This window comes from Schistocerca cancellata, chromosome 5, assembly GCF_023864275.1.
Source record: "Schistocerca cancellata isolate TAMUIC-IGC-003103 chromosome 5, iqSchCanc2.1, whole genome shotgun sequence".
Taxonomy (NCBI): Eukaryota; Metazoa; Arthropoda; class Insecta; order Orthoptera; family Acrididae; genus Schistocerca; species Schistocerca cancellata.
In genome coordinates, this window is record NC_064630.1 from 553,042,345 (window position 1) to 553,069,440 (window position 27,096).

General features: G+C 39.7%; 1 protein-coding gene across 1 annotated transcript in view; it reads left to right on the forward strand.

Annotated features, from left to right (window-relative positions):
- The first annotated feature begins 5,304 nt into the window (after positions 1-5,304).
- LOC126187895 (uncharacterized) overlaps positions 5,305-27,096 on the forward strand; it is an 82,619-nt gene continuing 60,827 nt past the window's right edge. Inside the window, exons 1-2 of the mRNA XM_049929246.1 lie at positions 5,305-5,704; positions 19,034-19,227. Coding sequence (XP_049785203.1) covers positions 5,663-5,704; positions 19,034-19,227 — 236 coding nt within the window. The 5' untranslated portion in view covers positions 5,305-5,662. The remainder of the gene's footprint in view (positions 5,705-19,033; positions 19,228-27,096) is intronic.

Sequence of the window (27,096 nt, forward strand, 5' to 3'; positions counted from 1 at the left end):
GAATTAACATTCATGAATGTGCCACTCACACTTTTCTTAGTCAAATTTTCCGTTTTTTGTCACATAGAGCAGGCCTGCAAAGTGACTGATGCACGCAGATAAAAAAATTATCATAACAGACTGGAGCATATAACGCAGTGGTAAAGTATGGCAGTTTTTCATCAAACATTTACAAGTCAGCTGAATACAGCTCTTAATATGTACACTTGATAGAACTGAAAAACATGTTAAAATATTTCAAGGTAACCGAAATGCAGAGATCGGTATGTTTCCTTGTAGTATAAAATCCAGATTAAAATTTAAAACAATTCATACAGTGCAATGCCCTTGTGATACCCTACATCATGGCAGATCTGGCGCTACACCACTTACAATTCTTGCTAAAGAAGTTTGTCTGATGTACAGTCATATGGAGATCACTCAAGTACTCACAGCAAGCAGATATATTTTCATTTTATTGTAAACTTCGCCAGGAAATCAGAGATGAAGTTAAGTTGCTGTTGGAATGCAATTTTTATCACAGTATCCGAAAGACAAAAACAAAAGTATCAAAGTACCATTGTTGAACTGCCTGAGAATTATTTATGATACACAAGTATTAAGACGCCTATATTGCGTAATAACCAAACATAGTGTATTTATAAAAATAAACATACAAACATGTACATACATAAATCAGATGATTGTTCTCAAACACACAAATAAACGTACTGGTGAACAAAAACGTGTCTCCTGTGTGCAAAAAATTACAGAAGTATGTTCCTGTAAGGTAGCTACATGTAGGATTTAGTGGACTAAACAAAATACAGACGGATACAAATTCAGTGCACATTCTCCAGAGAAAAACAATATCAATTGAAATTTTACTGTTTAATTTCTGAGTAGATCTACTGTACCTATTCTCAGTTTTAGTTTAGAAATATCATTTTTGATACTTTTCCACTTGAAGGACGGGATCGTCTGTCTTTCATTGTTTGCTCTTGCTTTCAAAATATGCTCTCACATAGAACAGAGGTGGCCATAATACAAAGACATAGTTTCATTATTTCAAACAGCGGAGGAAACACATGGTTTTCTTTCCACGACAGCAATGGATAATGTGATCTGGCATCTTCATATATTATCAAGGTATACTTGCAGCACGTGGATTGTCTACACTTTGGATCAACTCTCCTACAGCTTGGTCAAAATCTTGCCAAATGTTGCCAGTGCTAGAGCTGAATGACCTCACCTCAAATGGTTTTGCCGGTGGTGGATTTTCTGTAGAACACCTTGTGGGTTTCTGTCGTATTAAACAGCACTTGTTAATTATGGCATCTTTTGTTTCTTTTAATCGATGCCCAGTTTTTATGAACCCGTGCTCCGTGAAGCGAGGATCCAGTAATGTTGCTCCGCAAGCAATTGCTTTATCTGCAAACTTTTGAACGAGGAGGGTACAGATTCCATTATCAAGTTTAGCAGTTACTATATTAATGGCTTCATTGCTGTAATCTGAGTTTTTCAGTCTCAGACATTGACTTTGTAAACCTATGCTTAATAAGACAACTTTTGACAATGTTGCATTTCTTTTGTTGCTAATTTCTGTTGTGACTTGCTCAAAGGGAGATTGTATTTCACAAGATTTTTCAATAACTGATCAGTCTTCATTGGACAGTTTTGTCTGTGAATCCAAACTGAGGATGGTGAGGGTGCAAAGGCTATATGATACATGGAATTCCGTCTTGTAGGGAAATCTTGTTTTGGCGTTAAAATACGGAAGCCCATTTGCTTCTGAATATTGTGTAATTTCTCAAATACTTGAGGACTTCTTTTGAAAAATTCCACTATTGACTTCACTTTTGTCCTTGTCTATGTAATTGGTTCAAGGCTTACTTTCACAATTAAATTCAGTGTATGTGCAAAGCAAGGTATGTGCCACCATTTGCATCATCACTGCCTTCACCATATTAGGTGTATTATCTGTAGTGCAAGCTATAATTTTATTGGTAATACCCTCAGTTGAAGTCACATTTTGTAATTCAATAGAAATGTTTTCAGCTGTATGCTTGTTATGGAATTTAAAACTAGATAACAAATATGACTTCAGATTGAAGTTTTCATCAATGAAGTGAGCAGTCATTGCAATATAATTCTCATTTTTTACAGATGTCTATCAAGCAGTCGTTATGCAGATGGAGGATGCAGCTTACACTGCAGATCTTTCTCATATTAGTGTGTTGTCGAACACTTGAGAGATTAAGCTTTTGGTGACGGTTTTTCTACAGGGATGTACACAGTTTTCATTTAATAATAAATCATTTTTCTAATCTCTACACTCTCAACTACATTAAACGGAAGATATTCTTTAACAGCAAGTCATAAAATCTGTTTGTCTATTATGGTTCACTTGGATGAAGGCACTGATCTTGGTGCAAATCCAATAATCTTTGTTTGTCTACCACACCTGCCCAGAACTGAACCAGCAGATTTCTGAACAGTTGCTGTAGTCGTTGAACTGACTTCGCCACTGCCCAGATTCATAAAAACTGGTTTCGAACGAGTTTCACTTAAATTAACTGTTGGATGCTTATGTCGCAAATATCTGTTTAAACAAGAGGTTGAACAACTTTTAAACGACAACAGTGCCGACCACAAATTACACTTAATTTCCTCAGGACTCGTCTTCATAAAAGAATCCCACACCGTGCTTCATAAAATAATCCCACACCATGCTTCTTAACGCCGTAGCTGAAGACAGAAGAACCACCACGAATGGATCTGGAGGTGGGAGCAAACTGCAGAAACAACGGATACGCTACTGGGATTCCCACATTCCATTAATATGGGTAAGATACCCATCCTGCTAATTTCCAGGCACACAAAAGGAATCATTGTGGATAATAGACTCACAAATATCACCAAGTAATTCGAATAAATAACAAAATATAACAGAAAAAATTTTTGTCTTTCAAGATGTTTCGAACCATGCTTCCTAGACCTTCCCGTTCACCATTATACTATCAGTGACACGTCAAAAAGATTGCGTGCAATCATACCTACATCAATTTTATGTAAGTGTCTAATAACTGTCACTCTACGCCTTTTTTTATTCAAAATGTTGTAGGCTTATTTGCGTTTCTTAATATGATTACTGTACATGAACAGGGAAGCGTATGTTTTAAAAAATGTCTAATTTAACTGAATGATTTTCACACATTTATTATTTTGAATGTGAATAGTGTGCGTTATTTTATTGTTTGGTTAATGTTTATAAAGCAGATGTTACGCCATTTCGGAATAGGGCAGTCAGCTAGAAACGAAGCTGTATTTTCGGAAACCTTAAGCCTCATGCTATTGCTTGCCAAAAAGATTTCGACAGTCTTGAAAGTGTTTCATGAAGTGGTATGTTAAATGTGTTTCAGTACCTGTGCCGAGCCCGAATCTCGTCCGACATAGAGCGAAATGAAACATCACTGTTTCGATACAGTTAGTCCGTTCCAAGCACAGACGGACTGAAACAGCTTTATTTTGAAACAACGATACAGTTTCTGTGTCTGGCTCGAGATCGCATCTGGTTCGGTTATCCGAGACAGGGGCGGAATGAAACACCACTGTTTCGAAACAGTGAACCATAGCCGTTCCGAAACACTGAAATAGTTCCACGTATCGATACACTGTATCGAAACATGGAAACAGTGGCCAAGTCTACTGATGATGGTGTCAACTGTCTTTGAATGGACAGTCAAATTTTGAATAACTCGATAAAATTACTTCCTCTCGCACTAGACAAGGCAGTCACGCAAAAAATCTATTAGAATTTCTTAACGATTAGTTATAACTTCGAGATACCAGGTAAGTGGAGCGGATATCAATGATTCAAAATTTGTACTCTGCATTGCGCCTCGTACATTGAGTGGCGTTATTATTGCAACTTGTGAAACAATAAATGAAGCATTTTCGCTTAAACTCTGCGGCGAAACATCAAGATTGTAGCACATCAACAATCTTAAGTGTCAACCTTTATATTGTAGTTCAAAATCTAAAACAGTCTTGTAAATAATGGGACGCCAACAGAACACACGATGCACACAGCGGCCATCGCGGCTGATGATCCGGATTCACACACGTATCTAATTTGGCGCCACATCTTGCGGCTTGCTGCAGTGACATCGTGAGCTACTGGTTACACAGGACGCCACAAATTCTTTCAATGTGGCGTCAACTGAAATCAGATGGGCGGGTATGAATGTTATAGTTCACGTTATGCCCTTAGAGCTGTGACAAAAGTTATAAATGCAAGGAAGACGAAACCCAAATGTTGGATCCGAAAACAGATTTCGCACAGGGATAAGACAGGGGAAACAAACACATTCATAAAAGAAATAACACTCAAGAGACGAAAATGCTGTCTGCAATGTCAAACCAAGAGCTGGTATGAAAATATCATATGCAGACACGCCACTCTTCCAAGATTTTATAATCTGGCTTATTCGTTGATATAGGCATTACGAATTACTAATTTTTTGTTTAAGAGTAGCGACATCACACTATGGAGCTATTTCCTGCATATATTCGACGATTTATACTATGCTTGGTCTCACGAATGTAAATATCTGCAGACACTACACTCTTCCAAGATTTTATAATCTGGTTGTATTTGTTGATGTAGGCATTTCAGTAACTAATTTTTTGTTTAACAGTTGCGACATCATACTCTGGAGCTGTTTCCTGCATACATTCCACGATTTATACAATGCTTGGTCTCACAAATTGCAAAATTTGGTCTGCACACACGCACACACTGCTGTAGAAGATTAAACACAGGTTGTTCTTATAGGTCTAGAAGCTGCGAAAGTGTACCTGCCGACAATTGTTTTCACTTTTTTCCAGAAAGAAAATAAAAACCCAATGAAAAAGAACGGAGTACAGTAGCGATTACTGTACGAAGACTGCAACCCCAGATCACGTAAGAAACGTGATCTGGGCTGCAACACAATGCTCGTGACTCGAAATACCGCCGCCAGGGAGTAGTGTTAGAAGGCAAGTGGCGCAACGAAGCAGAAATTTTGTTGCGTGACAGAATCTACGTATCTCAAGCTGCGCCACTAAAAACTGGGAGTTCTCACATGCAACCACAGCACACCACTAGCTGTGGGACACTTCAGTTGCGTGTGTGAACCCCAGGTAACATTCACCTCAAGGTAGGTGACGACAGCTCTACGTCATAGTGACGTAGGAGGTCGATATACCTACTCATTTAGTCGATTTTGGATATGTACGTCCGACGTCGGAATGACGTAGGGCTCTCCTCACCTATCATGAGATGTATGCTATCCATTAGTAACGGCGGCCGAGGTCAACAGGTCGTTGCAACAACTTACTAATCATGAATTCAATAGGATTCCCAGATGGTACGAATTAGGAAACCGGCCGTCAGTCAAAATTTTTCTCATACACGGGGCAAACACAACCTTTTTTGACAACGCGGTCAACAATAATAGGTCGAAATGTATTAATCTGTGAGACTCGGCGAACACGTGACAAGAAAGTGCTTCCATTGGCTACGCGAAAATGCGCAGTTCCAAGCTTCCCATATAATAGCAGTAAGGAGATGTGTATTCAGATGCGGTAACGCTGTAAGTAGGGTAGGTACGGCATCGAAAAGATAAAAGTAAGCTGCGTTATGGAACAAATGGCCCAGACTTTGGAATGGCAGGTGAATGAGGTACGTCGTTATGGAAATAGCTTATGTTTTTCAGTTATAGACCTGTTCCCCATAGGCCTATTGCATTAAATATAGGATTAGGTAATTCTTACATGCTAAAAAGTGAAACGTAAAAGCTTATGATGCTTCAAAAATGTACAGTTTATGGAGAAACTGTACTGGGTAACCATTGTATTTCAAATAATAATAATAATTTTGTTGTCATTCGGCCATTACAGCAATAAACAACGTCATATACATACTAAAATACAATTAATAGTTTGAAAGAAACAACAGGTTTGTTGTTAACATTATAGTACTATATCACAGTTGATAAATTCTCTTATATCATAGAATGGGTGGAGGACTAACCAGTCATGAATTGTTTGTTGAGGAAGATTATTAAATAATTTGTACCCCATGATTTCATAGCTGTTGAGTGACTTTGACAATCTGTGGTAAGGAATATAGAGGCACCTATTCCTTCTTGTATTGTGGCTATGTACATTTTCTCCGGTTTTTTTTCTGGTAATTTCTTCTTCGTATAAATTAGAACATAGTATATGTACAGGTTTATAACAGTCATGATTTTCTGTTCACAGAACAATGGTTTACAGTGTGCCTTATATGCAGAACCAGTAATTATCCTAATAGCTTTTTTTTTGCAATATTAATATGTCATGTACACAGCTAGACTTACCCCACAAAATAATTCAATATGTTATTATACTTTGAAAGAATAAAAATATAGGATGTTCTAACATATTTTTCAGGAACACAATCCATAAGTCGCCTTAACAGGTAAATAACTCTTGACAACTTACCACTAATATATTGTACATGTTGACCCCAAGATAATTTATCATCTATGTATACCTCCAAAAATTTGACATAACTTGGATCATCTGACAGAAACTTGTCTCTAAGACTACAAACCATCTGCTGTGTTTTGTTTTCATTCAGCAGGAATCCATTTACCTTGAACCAATAGGATGCTTGGTCAATTGTCTTTGCTGCACAAGTTTTAAGGCTATTGAAATCATCACTAGCATGAAGAAATGTATCATCTGCATACAACACAGTGGTGGACTTGATAAATGACGGCAGATCATTTATCATTATCAGGAACAAAAATGGGCCCAGCACAGATCCCTGCGGAACACTTACCTTGACTTGTTCTATACTCGACATTTCTTTCCCTACACAAACAACTTGCTTACGATTCTGAAGATATGAATTTATTAATTTAAGGCTGTTATGTCTAATGCCATAGAATTCCAGTTTTTCTAGGAGTGGCTTATGCTTTACACAGTCAAAAGCTTTGCTTGGATCACAAAATGTGAGTTGAGCATAGTCCTTATCCTCAAACACTTGATGTAAGTATTTGACTACAAAGTCTATAGCATCCACAGTAGACAACTTTTTCCTAAAACCATATTGAGATTCACTAATTATTCCTAATTTTTCAAAATAAACAGATAGCTGTTGCTAAATTACACATTCCAGTATTTTAGAAAAAGCTGGGACTATGGAGATCAGTCTGTAACTGGAAGGTGAGTCTATATCTCCCTTTTTATATACTGGAACTACCCTAGCCACTTTGGGTTCTTTGGGAAAATATCCATCAGATAGGCATTTATTTATACAGAATGTTAAGGCGTACGCAATATAGTCTTATTATTTTCTTTAGTAAATTACAGGATATGTCATATATATCTACACTGTCTGAAGATTTCAACCGTTTTACAATGTTTAGGACATGACTAGGTGAGACCTCAGAGAATATAAACGTACCTGTGTCTGTTGGTGTTCTGCAAACATTTTTGGAAAGTAACTGTGATGAACTGATATCAGGTTTGATTGTAGTATTTTCTACATCTTCAACAGATTTAATAAAGAAATCATTGAATTTTTGGGGACTTATATTAATTTTTTTGCTTCTTACATCTTTAGTAACACCATTTATTAATGTTCTGTAAATGAATTTGTATTACATTGTTCAGAGTTTCAAATTAATATGGTACGTTAATATTTCACGCAACGGATAAGGTACATAGTACTCATTATTCGTTCTACTGGCCTTTTTTTAAAAAAAAAGAATCACTCATATAATTAGAGTCTTGTTCATTTTTGCTCAGTGAGTATGCTGGTATATCTTGAAGTTCTTGCTTGTACTTTACCCAGATGCTAGTGGAAATTTCTTAAGTTAAACGTAGCTTGTGATATTGTTCGAAACAGGCATTTTATAGTTGAGGATTGAGATAATTTTCCTACAGCTTTTTTTTTTTTTTTTTTTGCTTTCATGTTTTGTCATTCTCATTTACCACTGTGACCCAGAACATTACCCAATATGGTTAGGGTGAGCGCGGGAAGAATGATTGTTTGAATGCCACTATGCGTGCAGTAATTATTCTAATCTTATCCTCACAATCCCTGTGTGAGCGATACGTAGGGGGGTTGTAGTATATTCCTAGAGTCATCATTTAAAGCTGGTTCTTTAAACTTTGTTAGACTTTCTCGGGATAGTTTATGCCTGTCTTCAAGACTCTTCCACTTCAGTATCTCTGCGACACTCTGCCACAAGTCGAATAAACCTGAGACCAATGGTATTGCCCTTCTATGTAGGCCTTTACGTTCAATATCCCCTGTTAGTCCTATTTCATATGGGCCCACGCACTTGAGCAACATTCTAGAACCGTTTGCACAAGCGATTTGTAAGCAGTCTCCTTTGTACATTGGTTGCACATCCCCCGTGTTCGACAAATAAACCAAGGTCTACCATCTGCTTTACCACAACTGATCCTATGTGATCAGTCCAGTTCATATCCCCATAAAGTGTTACACCCAGGTATTTGTATGAGTTTGCAATTTCAACAGTGACTAAATGATATTATAGTCATACGATTTCGTTTTGTGAAGTGCAAAATTTTACATTTCTGAACATTTGAAGCAAGTTGCCAACCTTTGCACCACTTTGAAAGATCTGATTGAATATTTATTCAGCTTCTTTCAGACAGTACTTCATTATAGATAATGCAGGTGCAAAAAGTCTGAGATTACTATTAATATTGTCTGGAAGGCCATTAATATACAACATGAACAGTAAGGATCGCAACCCACCTGAAGCTACTTCTACATCTGACAATAACTCCATCCAGGATAACATGCTCCTGCTTACCAAAAGACGTTAGTCGTATCACAGATTTCACATGATACCCCATATGATCGGGCTATATTATTGGGCTTTTGACAATAAACATGGGTGTGGTATTGAGCCAAATGCTTTCAGAAATCAAGAAGTACTATATCTACCTGACTGTCTTGATCCAAAGCTTTCAGTATGTCATGCGAGAAAAGTACAAGATGGGATTCACCTGATTGGTGTTTTCAGAATCCACACTGATTGGAATTGAGGAGGTCATTCTGTTCAAGATAGATCATTATGTTTGAGCTCAGAATATGTTCTAAGATTTTACAAGAAATCGATGTCAAGGATATTGAACAGTAGCTTTGTGGATTGCTTATACTACCCTCCTTGTAAGTGGGTGCTCTTTTCCAAGAACTGGGCACAGTTTTTTGTTCAATTGATATACGATAGATTGTAGTTAGAAGAGGGGCTAACTCAACTGGAAATTCAGTATAGAATCTGACAGGGATTCCAGTTTTAATGATTTCAGTTGTTTCTCAACACCACTGACACTAATACATATTTCATTCATCTTTACAGTGGTACGACAATTAAATTGGGGCAATTCTCCTGGGTTTTCCTTTGTGAAAGAAAATTTGCAACTGGAGTTAAGTATTTCAGCTTTTGCTTTGCTACTCTCAATTTCAGTTCCTGTCTCATTCCCTAGGTTCTGGACACTAACTTTGGTGCCACTAACAGACTTTACATATGACCAAAATTTCTTTTGGTTGTGTGAAATATCATTTGACAGTGTTCTGCTACGGTAGTCATTGAAGGCATCATACATTGCCCTCTTGACAGCCAAATGTGTTTCATTCAGTTTCTCTCTGTCTATAGCCCTATGCTTTGTTTTACACATGTTATGCAGTAATCTGTTTCTTTACAGTGATTGTAGACCATGGAGGTTCCCTTCCATTATGAACTGTTCTACTGTGTACATATCTATCTAGTGCATGGTCAATTATTCTTTTAAACTTGATCCTTAGTTCTTCTACATGCTCCTACCCCATGCTGAAATTAATGATATTGTAGGAAATAAAACAGCTTGTTAAAGACAAGCTCAATTGCGGCTCTTAATTTTAAGGAGGGAAGTACAAGACTGATAGGCCTATATCATTTTCTGTTATGATCAGTCTTTGACACATCATTTCAGTGACATTGAGTTCTAAATGTATCAGTGGACAAATTTAATCGGACGTCTCTCGGGATTTTATTTCTGTAAAATTTGGTTCCAGTCATTGATAAGGTTTCAGTCGGGCAGCTGGTTGTCAATAACTGGAGCATCTTGCTCCAGATACTTGCGAGAACTTGCAAGCCTGAGCAAATAAGCAAAGATATAGGAACTGTCCAGGTAGACATCCCAGTAGCTACTGGAGCCAAAGCTAAGGGTAACATTGTATTATAAAGTAAATGGAAAAAGTTCCAAATGGTGTTACTTCAGTCCTGTTATGTGGCTGGAGATAATTTTCTAGTCTGGTGGCTTTTGTCAGCTGCAAAAGGGCACAAAGTAAAATGAAAAGACAAAACCTATTTCGTAGCAAAAGACCAGGCAGCAAATGTTATTCACCATTTATGAAAATACATCCGATTCTAAGTGAAAGAATAACACAGAAGTTGACATATAGAACTTCCCATAAAAATGTCACTGGGCAACAAAACTTGTAACTGGTTTCCAGAAATGGGATAACATTTGAAATAAATACTACAGAATATGACTCAAATAGAATTTTCAGTTCAGTTGGTCAGATGTAAGAGGAATAATGTTGTATACAGTGTTGGGAGTGACTAGAAAGAAAATTTGACTTCACTTGCAAAGGCAAATGCTACTGGTATTCTTGCTCCTCCTACAATCATTTTCCACAAGAGAATACCTGGCACAATAGCTACCAGTGTACTAAGAGTAATGAGGAATTGTGTGATCTGAAAGTGGTTGGATGTGTGGTCTCACATTCTATGAGTGCATGACAAATGCATTTCTGCCTTTTCTAACTGAAGAAGAAAGCCAGTGACATGTTAATTTACACTGGTCGTCACCTCACAAGCCTTTAAATTTGTCTGAGATCTGTTCAGAGATTGGATAGAGCTTATTGCATTGTTCCCTAACTCGGCCCATTCTTTTGTATCCTAATTACCACAGAATGACTTAGAATCCTTTAAATGTCAATGACTGGTACACATAAAAATGTTGAGACTGGTGCTACTTACAAAGCTTACAAACCATTTTTTAATTACCACAATACAAACAATTTACAGTTAAATGTTACTCAGGCTGTAGATTATAAAACATTATATTTTTAAGGAATGAGTTGAGAACCTCATAGAAACACATTTTAGCCAACTACAGCTTGTCTCTGTCTAAGAGATCCAATGAAGTAGTCGGGCAATAAAGTTTTTAAACTCAAACACCAATCAACTGAAAAATGTAATTCAATACAAAGAATAGTAATAAAATCAAAGAGTAAGGAAGATTGATTGTGTGCTTGTCACCACAGAATAACGCTGGGCTTCACTGTGCATTCACAGATGTTCTTCTGGTGTCTCCCACACAGCCCGCCTCTCCCACCTACTGGTAGAGTGGGCTGTTTATATTTCACCCAGTGCCGAGCTCTCATGTGTACTGAAGGCATTGCCTGAACTTTTTCAATCCCCAGTGCTGGTAGTGATGGTACCACTTCCTCGTGTAGTGCTTAGAAGGTCTGTGTTCAGTAGTGTGGAAGGTGATGACTCATCATGTTCAGCGTGTACATCCTCTTCAATCAGTAACGTGCAGGTTGGACCGGTTACTATGATACCACTTCCCTCTTCACATTTTGATTTATGTGCATGGTATGTTCACCCTGGAAGAACACTCGACAGGGTCCAGAATATGGGGGCTGCAGTGGCAACATGACAGCATCCATCTGCAGCATCACATGTGTGCATGACTATAGATATTTGCATATGAACATAGTCAGGCAATAAATTTTTTAAACTCAAACACCAATCAACTGAAAAATATAAGTCAATACAAAGAATAGTAATAAAAATCAAAGAGTAAGGAAGATTGTCCACGTGCTCGTCACCACAGAATAATGCTGCACTTCACTGTGTATTCGCAGATGTGCTTCTGGCGACTCCCACAACATAAATCTCCTCACTGTAGTTTCAAAGACTAGTGTGTCTGCCTTACCTATAACCCACAGTTTATGAAACTGAGAGGATAATGTTTCTTTAAGATTTGTACATATTACTTTGCTATCTGGCTGATAACATGATACATACGTGAATTCTTTCTACCAATTTGCTCTTCTACTGCAGTCTTATTTAGCAAAGATCAGGTCACATCCACAACATTACTCTTTTCCTTCTGCAACAACTTGGGAAGGAAGTATCACTCCTACTACATCCCATTTCAAAGGAGACCTCACCAAAATGCAGGAGCTGACACAAAATGAAAGCATGCATGGATGAAAACTTTTGGATGCCATACCTGGTTATTGAAGAAGTGTGTGTGTGTGTGTGTGTGTGTGTGTGTGGAGAAATTTGCGACTGCTGCCTCTTTGTCGAGGGACCATGCTGCCCCTGTACCTGCAATCACTGTTGTGAACCCAAATGAAACCCATGTAATACGCCATTTGAATCTTGTGATGCATCACACTGCCCGTCACTGTATTCTTCAACAGGATGTAATTCATTGCTCAGACCTACATGATAACATCTCACTGTGGGACAGTGAGATCATATGTCAGTGGGAAGATGAGTGGATGGAAGTGGTAGACAACAAACTGTGATTAATGAAATTGACCACCTGGCTGTGGTGAACCTTGTGCCAGCCACATAAAAGCAAGGACATGATGCTCACCAGGTTAAAAAAAAAAAAAAAAAAAGACATTGGTATTTGATACACAGTTTCCTTCTCCCGTTTTGTAGTGTTCCAGTATGTGAAGCATGTGGGATACCACTTTTGATATAGGCTAACCTATTTTAACATACTTCTCATATGCTGGCCTAAGGGCTGTTGTCTGCTCAACTGGAGACCTATTTCCCATCCTAGCTGAGACTGGCTACTGTGTAATAGGCATTTTAAAATATTGTTCAGAGCCAAATCTCCTATCTAAAGTATTTGAGAGGCGAAGTAAGTGAGCCAGTGGTTCCAGTCCTTAGTTCAACCAGATAGCTATCCATTGAACAGCTAGACAGATACTCGTTGAACAGGTGTTGTGTATCATTAAAATGTTTTTCCAAATGATTGGAGGATTTTAAAACATGCAAAGCATTTATTTGTGTTGACATAGCCAAACATCCTGCAGAAATCTGCTAAAGTGTGTTGTTGGTGAACTGTTGCAGTAATTTTACTATTGAGAACAGACATTGTTCAAGCCATGAGATGTTCGTTGTCGGTACTCAGGAAGGGCACTGATGACCATGTCGTGGAGCATCTCATCAAAACTGTCAGTGGTTAAGACTGGAAAGTTTTCCCCCAAGAAAATTTAATTTAGTGTGAAAGTTACAATTCTAACAGTAAAAACTTTTGTTCTTGGAGCTGCTGGAATAATGCAAAGAGAGATTGCATTAGTTAAGTAAGTTTTCTGCATGATTTTCATAGACAAGTACATCTCTTTCAGCATCTCACTACATCAAGAACTACATGTTACTGATGTATAACACACTTTCAAGTGTTGTTGAATGTTTCTCCAGCAAGGAAGTTATTTTGTTGTGGAGACCTTTGTGTAAATGAATTTCAGAATACTTCACAACAAAATCGATGAACAGAGGTAGTGCTTCCTTCACACTTCATACCTTCTGGAGAGCCATTCACATTTGATCACCAAGTAATTTTATCTCAGTAACACACATTTTATTTGAGATTAGTATAAATGACCCTTCCAGGTAGAGCACCATTCAGTTTGACACAGGAATGTTGGAAGACTTGCAGTTTGTAACACATTTGTACTCTGTAATTTTGTATTATATCTATAAAATAATGATACTGCTAAATATTTCTCATCAAGGACTTCTATATTAGAGCTCAAATATTTAGTAATAAAAATTTAAAGAAACAAAATTAATATAATTATATTGCTGTTTAATAACACTACAAAAATTAATTTGTCCCTATGTTATGTATCTGTTGTGACTCCTCATCTAGACTAATACTGATTAGCAATATCTTTAACAAGTCAAAATATGTTTGAGAAGAGTTGTCACATGTAACATATCTGGTGTTCCTAAAGATAGCATCAATTGTGTTTTTGCAGTCCCAGTTAGGATGTTTCGTATAACTTTTGTGTCAACCAATTTTCATTCTTACTATAAACATATTGTTATTGACATTGTTATTTCCTATACCTATATATATTCAATACTGCACTGTCTTCCCTCACCTCACCCTAGTCTGGTGCCGCTGTGAATATGGCTTGTTGTGACCCAAATCTTGCTCAATATCAGCAACATTAATTATTTTCCGATCTTAAATATATAACTGCTTGGACTTCATATCACATCAAATAATACTAGTTAAATAATGCTTCGTTTTTATCCTTCCCCTCTACTCTCTATTCCTTCCTTTGTCGTTTATGCATTTCCCATCATTTTCGCACCATCCTTCACATGAGTGCAAGCCCATATGGTGTTGGAGCTGGGACTTGCTGCTTTTGTTCTGGCATAACCACAAGCGTCGACACGAAGATGAAAAATGCAAGAGCAGAGAAGGCTGTGAGATGACGTCAGCCAATAGCCTGCTGACAAGGACCGCACCATGACAGGAGCGGCCTCTACAAGGAGAGAATATAAGCGCTGGCCACACAATAATAGCACAGTACTAGACCAGAACTTGGAGAGCACTATGATAGCGGTTATTAGTGACCCATATCCACTGCTTGTGTGGACATAGTAGATAGAGAAAGACGCTGACTATTTGCATGTTGCCCATCGCTTGTGACATGTTCTTGTAAATCCAAAGTTAAGTATTGACAATCTTCTTTATTGTAATAAAAACTATTAATGTGATTTGCTTGAATTGTTGTAAAGCTACCTGAGAAAGCAGCATCCTATAGGCACCCTATAAGAGATGAGTGGGCAGGACTGCCACAGCTTTGCAGCTGTTGATCACCTTCTTGTGGATCATTCTGTTCCCAGCCTGAAGACTCCACTGTGTGCTGTCTCATGGGCCCTGCTGCCTGGTCATCCCTCTTCCCCCCCCCCCCCCCCCCCACACACACTAAATAGCTGCCTAACCTGAACTATTCTTCCAGTCCTGTCAAAATTGTTAAAGAAAGTAGCTGCAAACCAGATCAAAGTATTTGTAAAAAATGATATTATTTTAAGTAACCAGTTTTAATTTCAACCAGCAAAAAACCTTCTGGATGCATGCAGCAAGTAGCTTTATTGAAAAAATATGCAAATCATTGGATCAGAGGAGTAAAGCGATCTTACAAAAGCATTGTCTCTGTGAACAATTTGTTGCTTATCTACAAATTAGACAAACGTGGGATTAAGGGCAATGCTCTGAATTGCCTCGCATTGTAGTTGGACAACAGAAAAAGAAGTAACAATCACTTTTGCAATGAATTATTATTCTAAACAGAAAACAGTATCACAAGGTGTGCCTCAAAGCTCCATTTTGAGCCAATCCTGTTCTTATTCTACGTAAATGACTCACCTATAAATATAAATTTCCACTCAGTTCTGTTTGCAAATGATATTTCTGTTTTGATTGAAGATGAGAATGCAGAAAAAATTCTGAGCTCCATCAAAAGCACATTGGATACGCTAGAAACTGGTTCCAATTAAATGTGTTGTAACTGAGCCTTGCAAAAACTCATATGGTAAATTTCAAATGGTTCAAATGGCTCTAAGAACTAAGGGACCTAACATCTAAAATCATCAGTCCCCTAGAACTTAGAACTACTTAAACCTAACTAACCTAAGGACATCACACACATCCATGCCCAAGGCAGGATTCGAACCTGCAGCAGTAGTGGTCGTGCGGCTCCAGACTGAAGCGCCTAGAAGCACTCGGTCACAGCGGCCGGCTACATTTCAAAACCAAACATTTGAAAATTCAGCATAACTGTCAACTTTGGAAGAAGTGGACTTGATTAACTTCTTAGGACAAAAAATTAAGCTGGAATACACGTATTTGCTTCCTATCAAATAAACTAAGTAGTTCGCATTTGCAATGCAAATACTAACAAACTCTGCTGTCTTGAGTATACAAAAATTAGGATTTCATAGTTATTTTGAATCTGTCATTTGATATGGTATGATTTTCTGGGGAAGTTCAAATGAAGTATCTCAATATTGAAACTGCAGAAGAAAATTATCAGATACATGTGTACTGCACAGCAAACAAAATCTTGTTGCCCATTATTTCAAAAACTGCAAATCCAACTGCTCCCTCCATCTAAATTTATAAATTATGATCTTCCTACTCAATGGACAAAAATTAATTGAGGAGCATCATATTAACCACCTATATAACACAAGGGAAAAAATGATACTACCTGTGCACCAATTGAAATTATACACATGGATTCCACAGTGTATGGAGATAACAAAATATAACAAGTTAATAGGCAAAAACAAAGCCAGAGATTCTAAAAGTAAGGCTACAGTTGATTCTGTGAGACAAATGTCACTGATGAATTTGTAGAGGATGAAATAATAATTTGAGCAAGAGGTAATTAAGTGTTATGTATAACAAAATTGTATTATTATTATTATTATTATTATGGTGTTTGCTAACATCAGCTGTTCTATGTTTATAGTGAAATTTTATCTACATTGTCAGATGTAGAACTAACTTTGGGTGTGCACCAGGGAAATGTGTTGGGACCCTTGTTGTTTATGTTGGCCCTTGCAGATAATATTAACAGTAACCTCAGACTTTTTGCAGATGATGCATTTCTTATCTGTAATGAAGTACTGTCTGAAAGAAGCTGCATAAATATTCAGTCAGGTCGTTCAAAGTGGTGCAAAGGGTGGCAACTTGCTTTAAATGTTCAGAAACGTAAAATGGTGCACTTCGTAAAGCAAAACAAAAGAAAGTATCCTATGACTAGAATATCAGTGAGTCACAGTTGGAATCAGCCAACTCATATAAATACACTCCTGGAAATTGAAATAAGAACACCGTGAATTCATTGCCCCAGGAAGGGGAAACTTTATTGACACATTCCTGGGGTCAGATACATCACATGATCACACTGACAGAACCACAGGCACATAGACACAGGCAACAGAGCAAGCACAATGTCGGCACTAGTACAGTGTACATCCACCTTTCGCAGCAATGCAGGCTGCTATTCCCCCATGGAGACGATCGTAGAGATGCTGGATGTAGTCCTGTGGAACGGCTTGCCATGCCATTTCCACCTGGCGCCTCAGTTGGACCAGCGTTCATGCTGGACGTGCAGACCGCGTGAGACGACGCTTCATCCAGTCCCAAACATGCTCAATGGGCGACAGATCCGGAGATCTTGCTGGCCAGGGTAGTTGACTTACACCTTGTAGAGCACGTTGGGTGGCACGGGATACATGCGGATGTGCATTGTCCTGTTGGAACAGCAAGTTACCTTGCCGGTCTAGGAATGGTAGAACGATGGGTTTGATGACGGTTTGGATGTACCGTGCACTATTCAGTGTCCCCTCGACGATCACCAGTGGTGTACGGCCAGTGTAGGAGATCGCTCCCCACACCATGATGCCGGGTGTTGGCCCTGTGTGCCTCGGTCGTATGCAGTCCTGATTGTGGCGCTCACCTGCACGGCGCCAAACACGCATACGACCATCATTGGCACCAAGGCAGAAGCGACTCTCATCGCTGAAGACGACACGTCTCCATTCGTCCCTCCATTCACGCCTGTCGCGACACCACTGGAGGCGGGCTGCACGATGTTGGGGCGTGAGCGGAAGACGGCCTAACAGTGTGCGGGACCGTAGCCCAGCTTCATGGAGACGGTTGCGAATGGTCCTCGCCGATACCCCAGGAGCAACAGTGTCCCTAATTTGCTGGGAAGTGGCGGTGCGGTCCCCTACGGCACTGCGTAGGATCCTACGGTCTTGGCGTGCATCCGTGCGTTGCTGCGGTCCGGTCCCAGGTCGACGGGCACGTGCACCTTCCGCCGACCACTGGCGACAACATCGATGTACTGTGGAGACCTCACGCCCCACGTGTTGAGCAATTCGGCGGTACGTCCACCCGGCATCCCGCATACCCACTATACGCCCTCGCTCAAAGTCCGTCAACTGCACATACGGTTCAGGTCCACGCTGTCGCGGCATGCTACCAGTGTTAAAGACTGCGATGGAGCTCCGTATGCCATGGCAAACTAGCTGACACTGACGGCGGCGGTGCACAAATGCTGCGCAGCTAGCGCCATTCGACGGCCAACACCGCGGTTCCTGGTGTGTCCGCTGTGCCGTGCGTGTGATCATTGCTTGTACAGCCCTCTCGCAGTGTCCGGAGCAAGTATGGTGGGTCTGACACACCAGTGTCAATGTGTTCTTTTTTCCATTTCCAGGAGTGTACATGGGCATAACACTTTATTGGTCTGTGAAATGGAGTAATCACATAGGCTCAGTTGTGGGTAGACTTTGGTTTATTGGTAGAATACTGGGGGAAGTGCAATCAGTCTACAAAGGAGATTGCTTGCAAATCACTTGTGCAACGCTTTCTTAAATATGGGACACATACAAAATAGGACTAATTGGTGGTATTGATCATACATAGCCAAGCCCAGCATGAATGGTCACAGGTTTGTTTGACCCATGATAAAGTGTTATGGAGACACTTGAAGATAGATGTAAACTATCCCGAGAAAATCTGCTAACAAAGTTTCAATAACGAGCTTTAAATGATGATTATACAGATATACTGCAACCCCTTACATATTGCTCACATAGGGACCATGAGCACAAGATTATAATAATTATAGCACTCACAGAGGCATTCAAATAACCATTCTTCCTGCACTCTGTACATGAATGGAATGGGAGAAAACCTAATAACCAGTACAATGTGATGTACCCTCTGCCATGCACTTCACAGTCGTTCACAGCGTGTAGGTGTAGATGTAGAATTTTTATATGTCTCTTGTACCTGAAGCAAATGGTTTAGGTTATATACTTTATGACACTAATAAACCATAATTCGCTGACTTACGTGTTCTCCACTTTTACAGGTGGTGTTGCCTTTCCTGCGGAACATTCTGCTCCCTTTGCTAGGAGCCCTGTCGAAGAATGTCATACAGGGTATGTTGCCCACTCCATTGTTGGCCCTGCTGCGAACCATACTTCCAATGCTGCGTAACGCACTGCCACCAGGCATGTTCACCATGCTGTCATCCTTCCTGGGGACTGAATACCCACAAATCACGTATGTTACACTTTTCTACATAGTCTGTTGTGAAGGATATTATTTATTAGATCATCCCAGAATGAGATTTCACTCTGCAGCAGAGTGTGCACTGATATGGAACTTCCTGGCAGATTAAAACTGTGTGCTGAACCGAGACTCGAACTTGGAAGCTTTGGCTTTCGCAGGGAAGTGCTCTACCATCTGAGCTACCCAAAGATGACTCATGACCCACCATCAAAGCTTCAGTTCTGCCAGTACCACATCTCCTACCTGCAAAACTTCACAGAAGCTCTTCTACAAAGGTCCCGAGTTCGATTCTCAGTCTGGCACACAGTTTTAATCTGCCAGGAAATTTCATATTAGATCATGGTTTTACATACATCTTGTGTTCTCTGCTGGGGTTGGGCTGGGTGGTGAGAGGTGGGGTGTTCCTTTTGCTGCCGATGAGGTCTGAGCAACTACCCTCCCCTCTCTGTCTTTGGCCTATGTATTGGACCAATTAGTGCCTCTTTTTACATTTCCTGTGATTGCTTGTAACTCACAGCATTGTCTGTGTTCCTGAAATCTCTTCCTTACTTTCTCTTTTTTCTATTTAGATGGGTGTTATGCATAAAATCACCATTTTATTCACATTTCTTGTCAGCTGGGATTCGGCATGTGAGTGGCCAGGGGTTGTGCCTCTGTTCTGTGAGGAAGTCCCAACATCCTCCTGATTTTGAACTATACATAAAAAATCCTGAAATTGCTTTTAATACTTAACATTGTCAATACTATGGATATCTGTGTCTATTTTCCATTTGAGATGGTAAAAACGCGTAAATGGCTTTCGTTTCTGTGTAGTTATGCCATTCTCCATGGGCTGATTTTGCAAATGAGGTTATGATGACATCATGGTTTAGCCATTAAGCCGCCAACCAATCAGCCAACCTTTTTTATGTTTAAGGCAGCATTCCAGTTGCATAGGTGCATACATGTGCGGAAAAAAAAAAAACATAAAGGAATTATCTGAATGGGATGGAAATCAATAGATATGATGTACATATACTGACAGATGATTACAATTCCAGAAAAAATGATTTATTCAAAATAAAGAGCTTCATAAATTGAGCAAGGTCCACCTCTGGCCCTTATGCAAGCAGTTATTTCACTTGGCACTGATTGATGGAGTTTTTGGATGTCCTGCTGAGGAAAATCATGCTAAATTCTGTTCGCTTGGTGTGTTGGATGATCAAAATCCCATGCTGGTTGGAGGGCCCCCTGAACATAATGCTCAAAACATACTCAATAAAGGAAAGATCTGGAGAGTTTGCTTTTCAAGATGGGGTTTGGTAAACATGAAGACAAGCAGTAGAAACGCTCACTGTTTGTGGGTTGGTATTATCTTGCTGAAATTTGAGTTCAGGGTGGCTTGCCATTAAGGACAACAAAGCAGAGCATAGAATATTGTTGGCATATCACTGTGCTGAATGTGTGCCATGGATGACAACCAAAGGGATCCTGCTGTGAAATGAAATGGCATCACTCCTAGTTGTCTTGCAATAGGGCGGGTATCCCACTGCTGTCTGGGCAGCCTCTGGACACATCTTTACTTGTCATCAGGGTTCATCACTGAAGACAATTCTACTCCATTCAATGAGTTTCTGGGCGAAATGTGTCCAACATCACTGCAAAAGGGCAGTTGGTTTACAGAGGTCAATGGTAGTTGGTGCAAGGTGCACTATGAGCTGACCCCTCTTTCTGTGAGCTGCCCATTAATGGTCCCAGTTGTCACTGAATTGCCAATTGCACATCAGATTGATGATAATAATGAATCTGGGGCGCTGAGTGCCTCTCTGATGACTGCTTGTCTCTTGACGCCATGTTCAGCAATGAGTTACTCATTCCTGTTAACATAATTGAATAGTGGCATTGCTCCCATTCAAATGTTGAGCAATTTGCCGATTACTCCAAACAACTTCTTTGAGCCCAACTAACATCCTCTCTCAGAGCCTAACATCTGCATGTATTGTTAAAATGCCTATCTGTAAGGCATAGTTACTCTCCAACTGAGTACACGGAATGAAATTCGCAAAGACTTTATGCCCTGTTATTGAGATGTCTCTTGTTTACTGCTAAAAAGTATCTAGGATTATTCCAAATAATGCTAGAAATGTAACATTCATTCTGTGTGGTGTACATGTAGATCTTTGGTCATATTTATTTCTTCTTCTTGTCACCGAAAAGCAATCAAGTGCTCTATTTTTAAATTGCCCACCTTGCTTTGCTGTGATGTCAGATGAGACAGACCACCTATTTTATCAGCATCAACCATTAAGCTCAACCTGTTGAATCAACAGGATTCTTTCTGTCATAAACGTTTTTGCTAGATACATGTCTATCAAGTGCAGGATGAGCTACTCATTTAAACATAAGCCATTCTCTGCACACCACTGTGATGTGCATAGTGGAAGGTTTTTCACAATGTACCAGTCATGTTGGCTTCTTCCAATTCCTTCCAGGACTGTAGTAAATGACTGCAAATGACCCTCTGCCTGCTGTAATTATTCTAATCTTGTCCTTGCGATTCCTGTGGGAGCGGTGTGGTGGGTATTGTAGTATATTCCTAAATTCATCTTGTAAAGGTGGTTCCTGAAATTTGTAAGTAGGCTTTCTTGGAATGATTTGCATTTATATTCATGCATCTGCCTGTTCAGTTTGTTCAGCAACTCTGTGACACACTTTCAAAGATGAAATAAACCAATGTCTGGCCATCCAGATTTATGTTTTCCATGATTTCCCTAAATTGCTCCAGGCAAATGGCAGGATGGATCCTGTGGAAGGGCACAACTGATTTCCTTCCCCATTCTTTCACAGTTGGAGCTTGTCCTCCATCTCAAATGACCTTTATGTCAACAGGTTTTTAAACCTTGATTTTCCTTCTTTCCTCCCAAACAAACCTGTGATCATTCGTGATGCACTCCTCTGTATGTGTTCAGTGTCCCCAATTATTAGCTTTTTGGTTTTGGTCCCACATATTTTTGATTGGCATACAGAAGGTCCTTTTTTTGAGCTCAGCTTATTTTTTAGGATTCTACAACAAATGGATATCAAGAGTAATGAATGATTGTTGTGTGGATCACTTCTGCTACCCTTCTTGTAGACATGTGACCTGCATTTCTTCCAACTACTGGGTGTAATATTCTGTTTGAGGGATCTGCAGTAGATTATGGTTAAAAAAGAAGTTAACTCAGCCACAAATTCAGTATAGAATCTGAAAGGGGTTCCATTGGGCGCTCGAGCTTTGTTCAGTTTTAGCAATTTCAGCTGTTTCTCAACAACACTGACACTACATCTGGTTCAGTTTCAGCAATTTCAGTTGTTTCTCAACAACACTGACACTCTATCTGTATCACTCATCCTTATATTGGTGTGGGAATTAAATTGTTGGATTTTTGTTGTTAAAGGAACATTTGAAAATGGAGTTCAGCATTTTTGATTTTGCTTTGCTACACTCAATTTCAGTTTGTGTGTCACCTCTGAGTGTCTGGACACTAACTTTGGTGCCATTTTCAGCTTTGTCATATGTTTTGTGAGAGATCTTTTGATAATATTCTGGTACATTAGGTGTAGAAGGCTTCATGCATTGCGTTCTTGATAGCCAAACTCTGTCTATAGCCCAGCACTTTGTTTTACAATTACTATGCAGTAATTTCTGGTTATTAGAAATTTCTTTACAGTGTATACTGTGAAGGATCCTTCCAGTCACAAACTGTTCTGCTAGGTACACATCTATCAAGTGCATGGTCAACTATTGTTTTAAACTTTGGCCACAGTTCTCCTACATTCTCCTCTCCAAAGCTAAATTTTTCAAGTTCCTTATTGAGGTATGACACTAGTGCTTCTTTCTCCAGTTTGTTGGACATATAAATCCCTTAATTTGTCTTAGTTGGCCTTTGTACTGTGGTCATCATTGTTGCTGCAACTGCCTAGTGGTCACTGATATCAGTTTGAATATGGACATCCTAAAAGAGGGCAGGTCTGTTTGTTGTCATTAGATGGAATAAATTTCCATTGAGAGTGGTCTTTCGAACTATATGTTTTAGATAGCTTTTAGAGAAGACATTTAGTAATGGTTGGCAAGACATCTAGACATATCCAACACTTACAAAATTGCATTTTTCTTAATTGATGTTGAAATATTAAAGTCAATTCCAGTGATGACAGTCTGATTGGAAACTTTTTTACTAATGAACATAAGTTTTCACAAAAGTTTTTGATTACATCGGGGGTGGGGAAGGGGGGTGGGGGTGGGGGTGGGGGGTGAGTACTGGCCAGTAGAAGAACCCAGTTATAATTTTATGCTTGTCCTTGATATTTTGTCTTGCCCAAAAAATCTTGAGTGCAGATTAAACGTCTGTCGTGGCAGATTTGAGTTCATTGCTGCTGCAACAAATACATCACCTTCATTTCCCACTAGTGTATCCTTTCAATATACGTTTAAGTTATCCCCAAATATCTCATGTTTATGAGTTTTAGGTTTTACCAAGCTCTACTGATTTTTGGAGTGTTTTGGACTCTGGCATTTTGCAGCAAATACTTCAGAAGTTGATCACTAGGATTTTAATCTCTCACCTGTAGGGTCATTTCTTTGGAACATACTCTGATGCTACTGTATATCTTGCCGCTATCATTACCTGGATTGGATGGAGGGTCACTTAAACTAAAGGAAACATCTATGCAACCCACACACAATCAGCTATTTTCGTAGCAGCCACTGATAAGCAATGCAGTATGTTTCATAATCAGTTTAGGAAGTAAAAGTAACAACTCATCAAATAACTGAGACACTGAGTCAGCTTGCAGAAACAAGAGTGAGAACTTTGGTAGATTTTGGATGAAACTTTCATAAGAGTTTTTTCTCTGGTGTATAAGCTACCTCAGTGCAGTAACTACAATGGCAACTTGAACTAACAGTCATAAACAACAGCTGTGCATTCAACCAGTCAGTTGTGAGTAGGCAGTGTTAAAGTAGTGGACATACAGCCATATTGTGTCAGTGTTGTTGTGTCCAAATTGCAATGGAGCAACATCTCCAAGTTAAGTGCTCAGGACATTATTCAGATTGTTTTGAAGAAGAGAAAAGTACCCACAAAGTTTGTCCCATGCACTTTGATTCCCAAGGAAAAACCAACAAACTGTGAATGCCTACTGCAACTTGATTAAAATGCAAAATACAGACAGTTCCTTTCCTGAAAAAATCAATGTTATAATCGTATTCAGTGAGCAAGCATAATTATGCAGCATGCACCTCCATGGCCAGCCTAAAGAGGCCACTGCAGATTGGCACAGAAGGTGCAGTAAGTGCTAAGGATAACCCTGCATGTGAAAACTGAATAAAAGTTTGTTCTTTGAAATTCTGATATTGTGTTTGTGCAGGCAAATTGTCAATGGAAGAAATTCTTCAATCTCTTGTTGGACAGCAGCGAGTTGTCACCAAAGAGCAGCAGACTCTCTGTGTGGCACTAAACAGTTTTGCAGCATCATTGATGTACCAGGGCTCCCTGCTGTTGACACAGTCCCCACCGCTTCCTTCGTATGATGATTCTGCAGAAGATTGTGACACACGTGAAAATGCCTTTGGCAGCATTTCCAAGCTTTGGGAGTGACTGACCCACTGGCTTCTCTGCAGGAACCCTCCTATCTCTCTTTTGATGAAATGTGTCAGTTAGTCTCTCAGGATTGCCAGAAGTCTAGGAAATCAGGGAGTTTCAAATGTGTCAGGGAAATATCAGAGAAATTTGAAAGAAAAAAGAAGCTGGAAAAATCTCGTTTTTGTATCAGTAGATGAAATCGTGTGTTTATTGAGAAGTCATGCATCGTTGCTGGCTGGCTGCAGCTGAATATGTGTACCATTTCCCTGCTCCCTCATTCTTACTGTTTCTTCCCTTTCTACCACTCCCCTCAGCTTGTGGTCAGTGCTGCCACCACTTCTTGCCATTAGCCTAGCAGCTGCCAATGAGAGACAGGGGGGCGTTAGAAGTGGTTGGTTTGGATTTGATTGTCAGAGACTGTTGATGCAGCGGCTGGAGACATTGGTCATGAATGCTGCAGTAGCCACCAGAAAGATCGCGGGAGGCGCACATCGGCACGGCTTGTCACAGACAGTAGTTGCCGCAAGTAGAGTCCCGTCCACCAGAGGGCACACGAGAATTCGGCCGCGACCTCTGCCGGCGGAACAACAACAACTACTACTACTACTACTACTGCTACTACTCAGGCAGCACCGGCCGTGCCCACTCAGTTCACATCGGGCATGCCTAGGACACAGTTCCCGGTCTACGCTAAGTGAAGTGCGACGGAAAACGTGAACCGTGTTACTACAAATGCATGAGTTGTGTCTGAGTGATTGTGTGAATGTGTGTGTTCTCTTGTTTTCTGAGAAAGACTATGGCCAAAAATTTAGATGTGAGAGTGTGATTGGCTTTCCTATGTGCCCGTCTGCGGCTCAGTGATCACATTTGCCCTGAGTTGCTACCTATCCTCATCAGTATTAATTCTCAGAATACTCTTGCAAGTTGCCTGTTGCATGGATTGATCACCACAGTTTTATTTCATCAATATGGTGTCTGTGTCATGTGAATACCTGGCATAATGTGAATACCTGGCCACACAAGCGAACTTCCATGATGGGCCAAAACCGCAGGCCATTTCTGTGGGTATCTAACAGATTGGGCCTGTCGATCTGAAGCCCATCGTTTCCCACTAATGTGCAGGTCGTGCCCATCAGATCTAGTCTCACCAATCTGCCTGCAGGTCAGCTCTGTTTGAGTGTGTAGCATAATGCAGTGGATTTTTGTGGTTTATCCATGGACCGAGCGAGGACTGTGGTGCTCCTCGGTAGGCTGAGGCTGCAGACGAGGGATTTCAGGAATTGCGACTGTCTCACCGCAAGTACATTGTACAGTGTGACATTTTATTTATTCTAGTACATTTTGGCACTTCAAAAGTAGTTTATATATTAGAAAGTATGGACGATAAGAAGAAGAAAACTGTGGCAGTCGCTGTTGGTTTGTATGCTGTGTACTCATGTATTTCTTGAAAGAAAAACCACACAATACCTGTAAAATAATAGACACAGCACAGTTGGTAATAACTGACAATAACCAACATAGGAAAACCAATATTTTATTGGCTGTCACCTATACTGTTAGTTTGCACAACTCTTGCTTGCCTTATACACTTCTTTCAAGAGGCCTACATTTTTCTGAGGTTATTTCTGAAATCAGTGAAGGTATTTTAAATCTGTCTTGTGACTCTAATGAAGAGCGTATTTTTGTCACCAAATGTATTTTGCTTTATTGAAATCAAATAACATCAGTGGTCGTAATGAAACACGTATACTATTTGGCTTGCTGTCTCCATGTAAAAACAGTTCATTACAAAAGATGTTGATGCCAGTACTTAAGATTTTTGCATACACTTTTAGAAATACAGAAGTCATTACATTTTTTGTCAATTTATGTCTTTGCTTACCCTTGAGATCTCAAATTTTGTCAGGAAAAGATGCTAAAACTTATCTGGAATTCAGGGAAATATCAAGGAATTTCACTTGGGGAAATTTGTGACAACCCTGTCTCTACTTATCACTGCAAATGTACACCTGTTATTGCTGCTTGCATTGCATTCTACCACTGCCAGAAGTGGCTGCATCAGTCATACTGAGCTTTGGCAGTGGTAATTCATGGGCTTAGTGGTCATTGCCAGTTTGAGGCTCACTTGCACTCATATGCTATTTCAGTGGTTCATGAAGCTATAAAACATCTGGCCCCTGATATAGAAGTTTGTAAATGTGCTTTACAACGTGAAAATCACTGTCTCACAGAGGCTTTTGAACATTGCCCAGTCCTA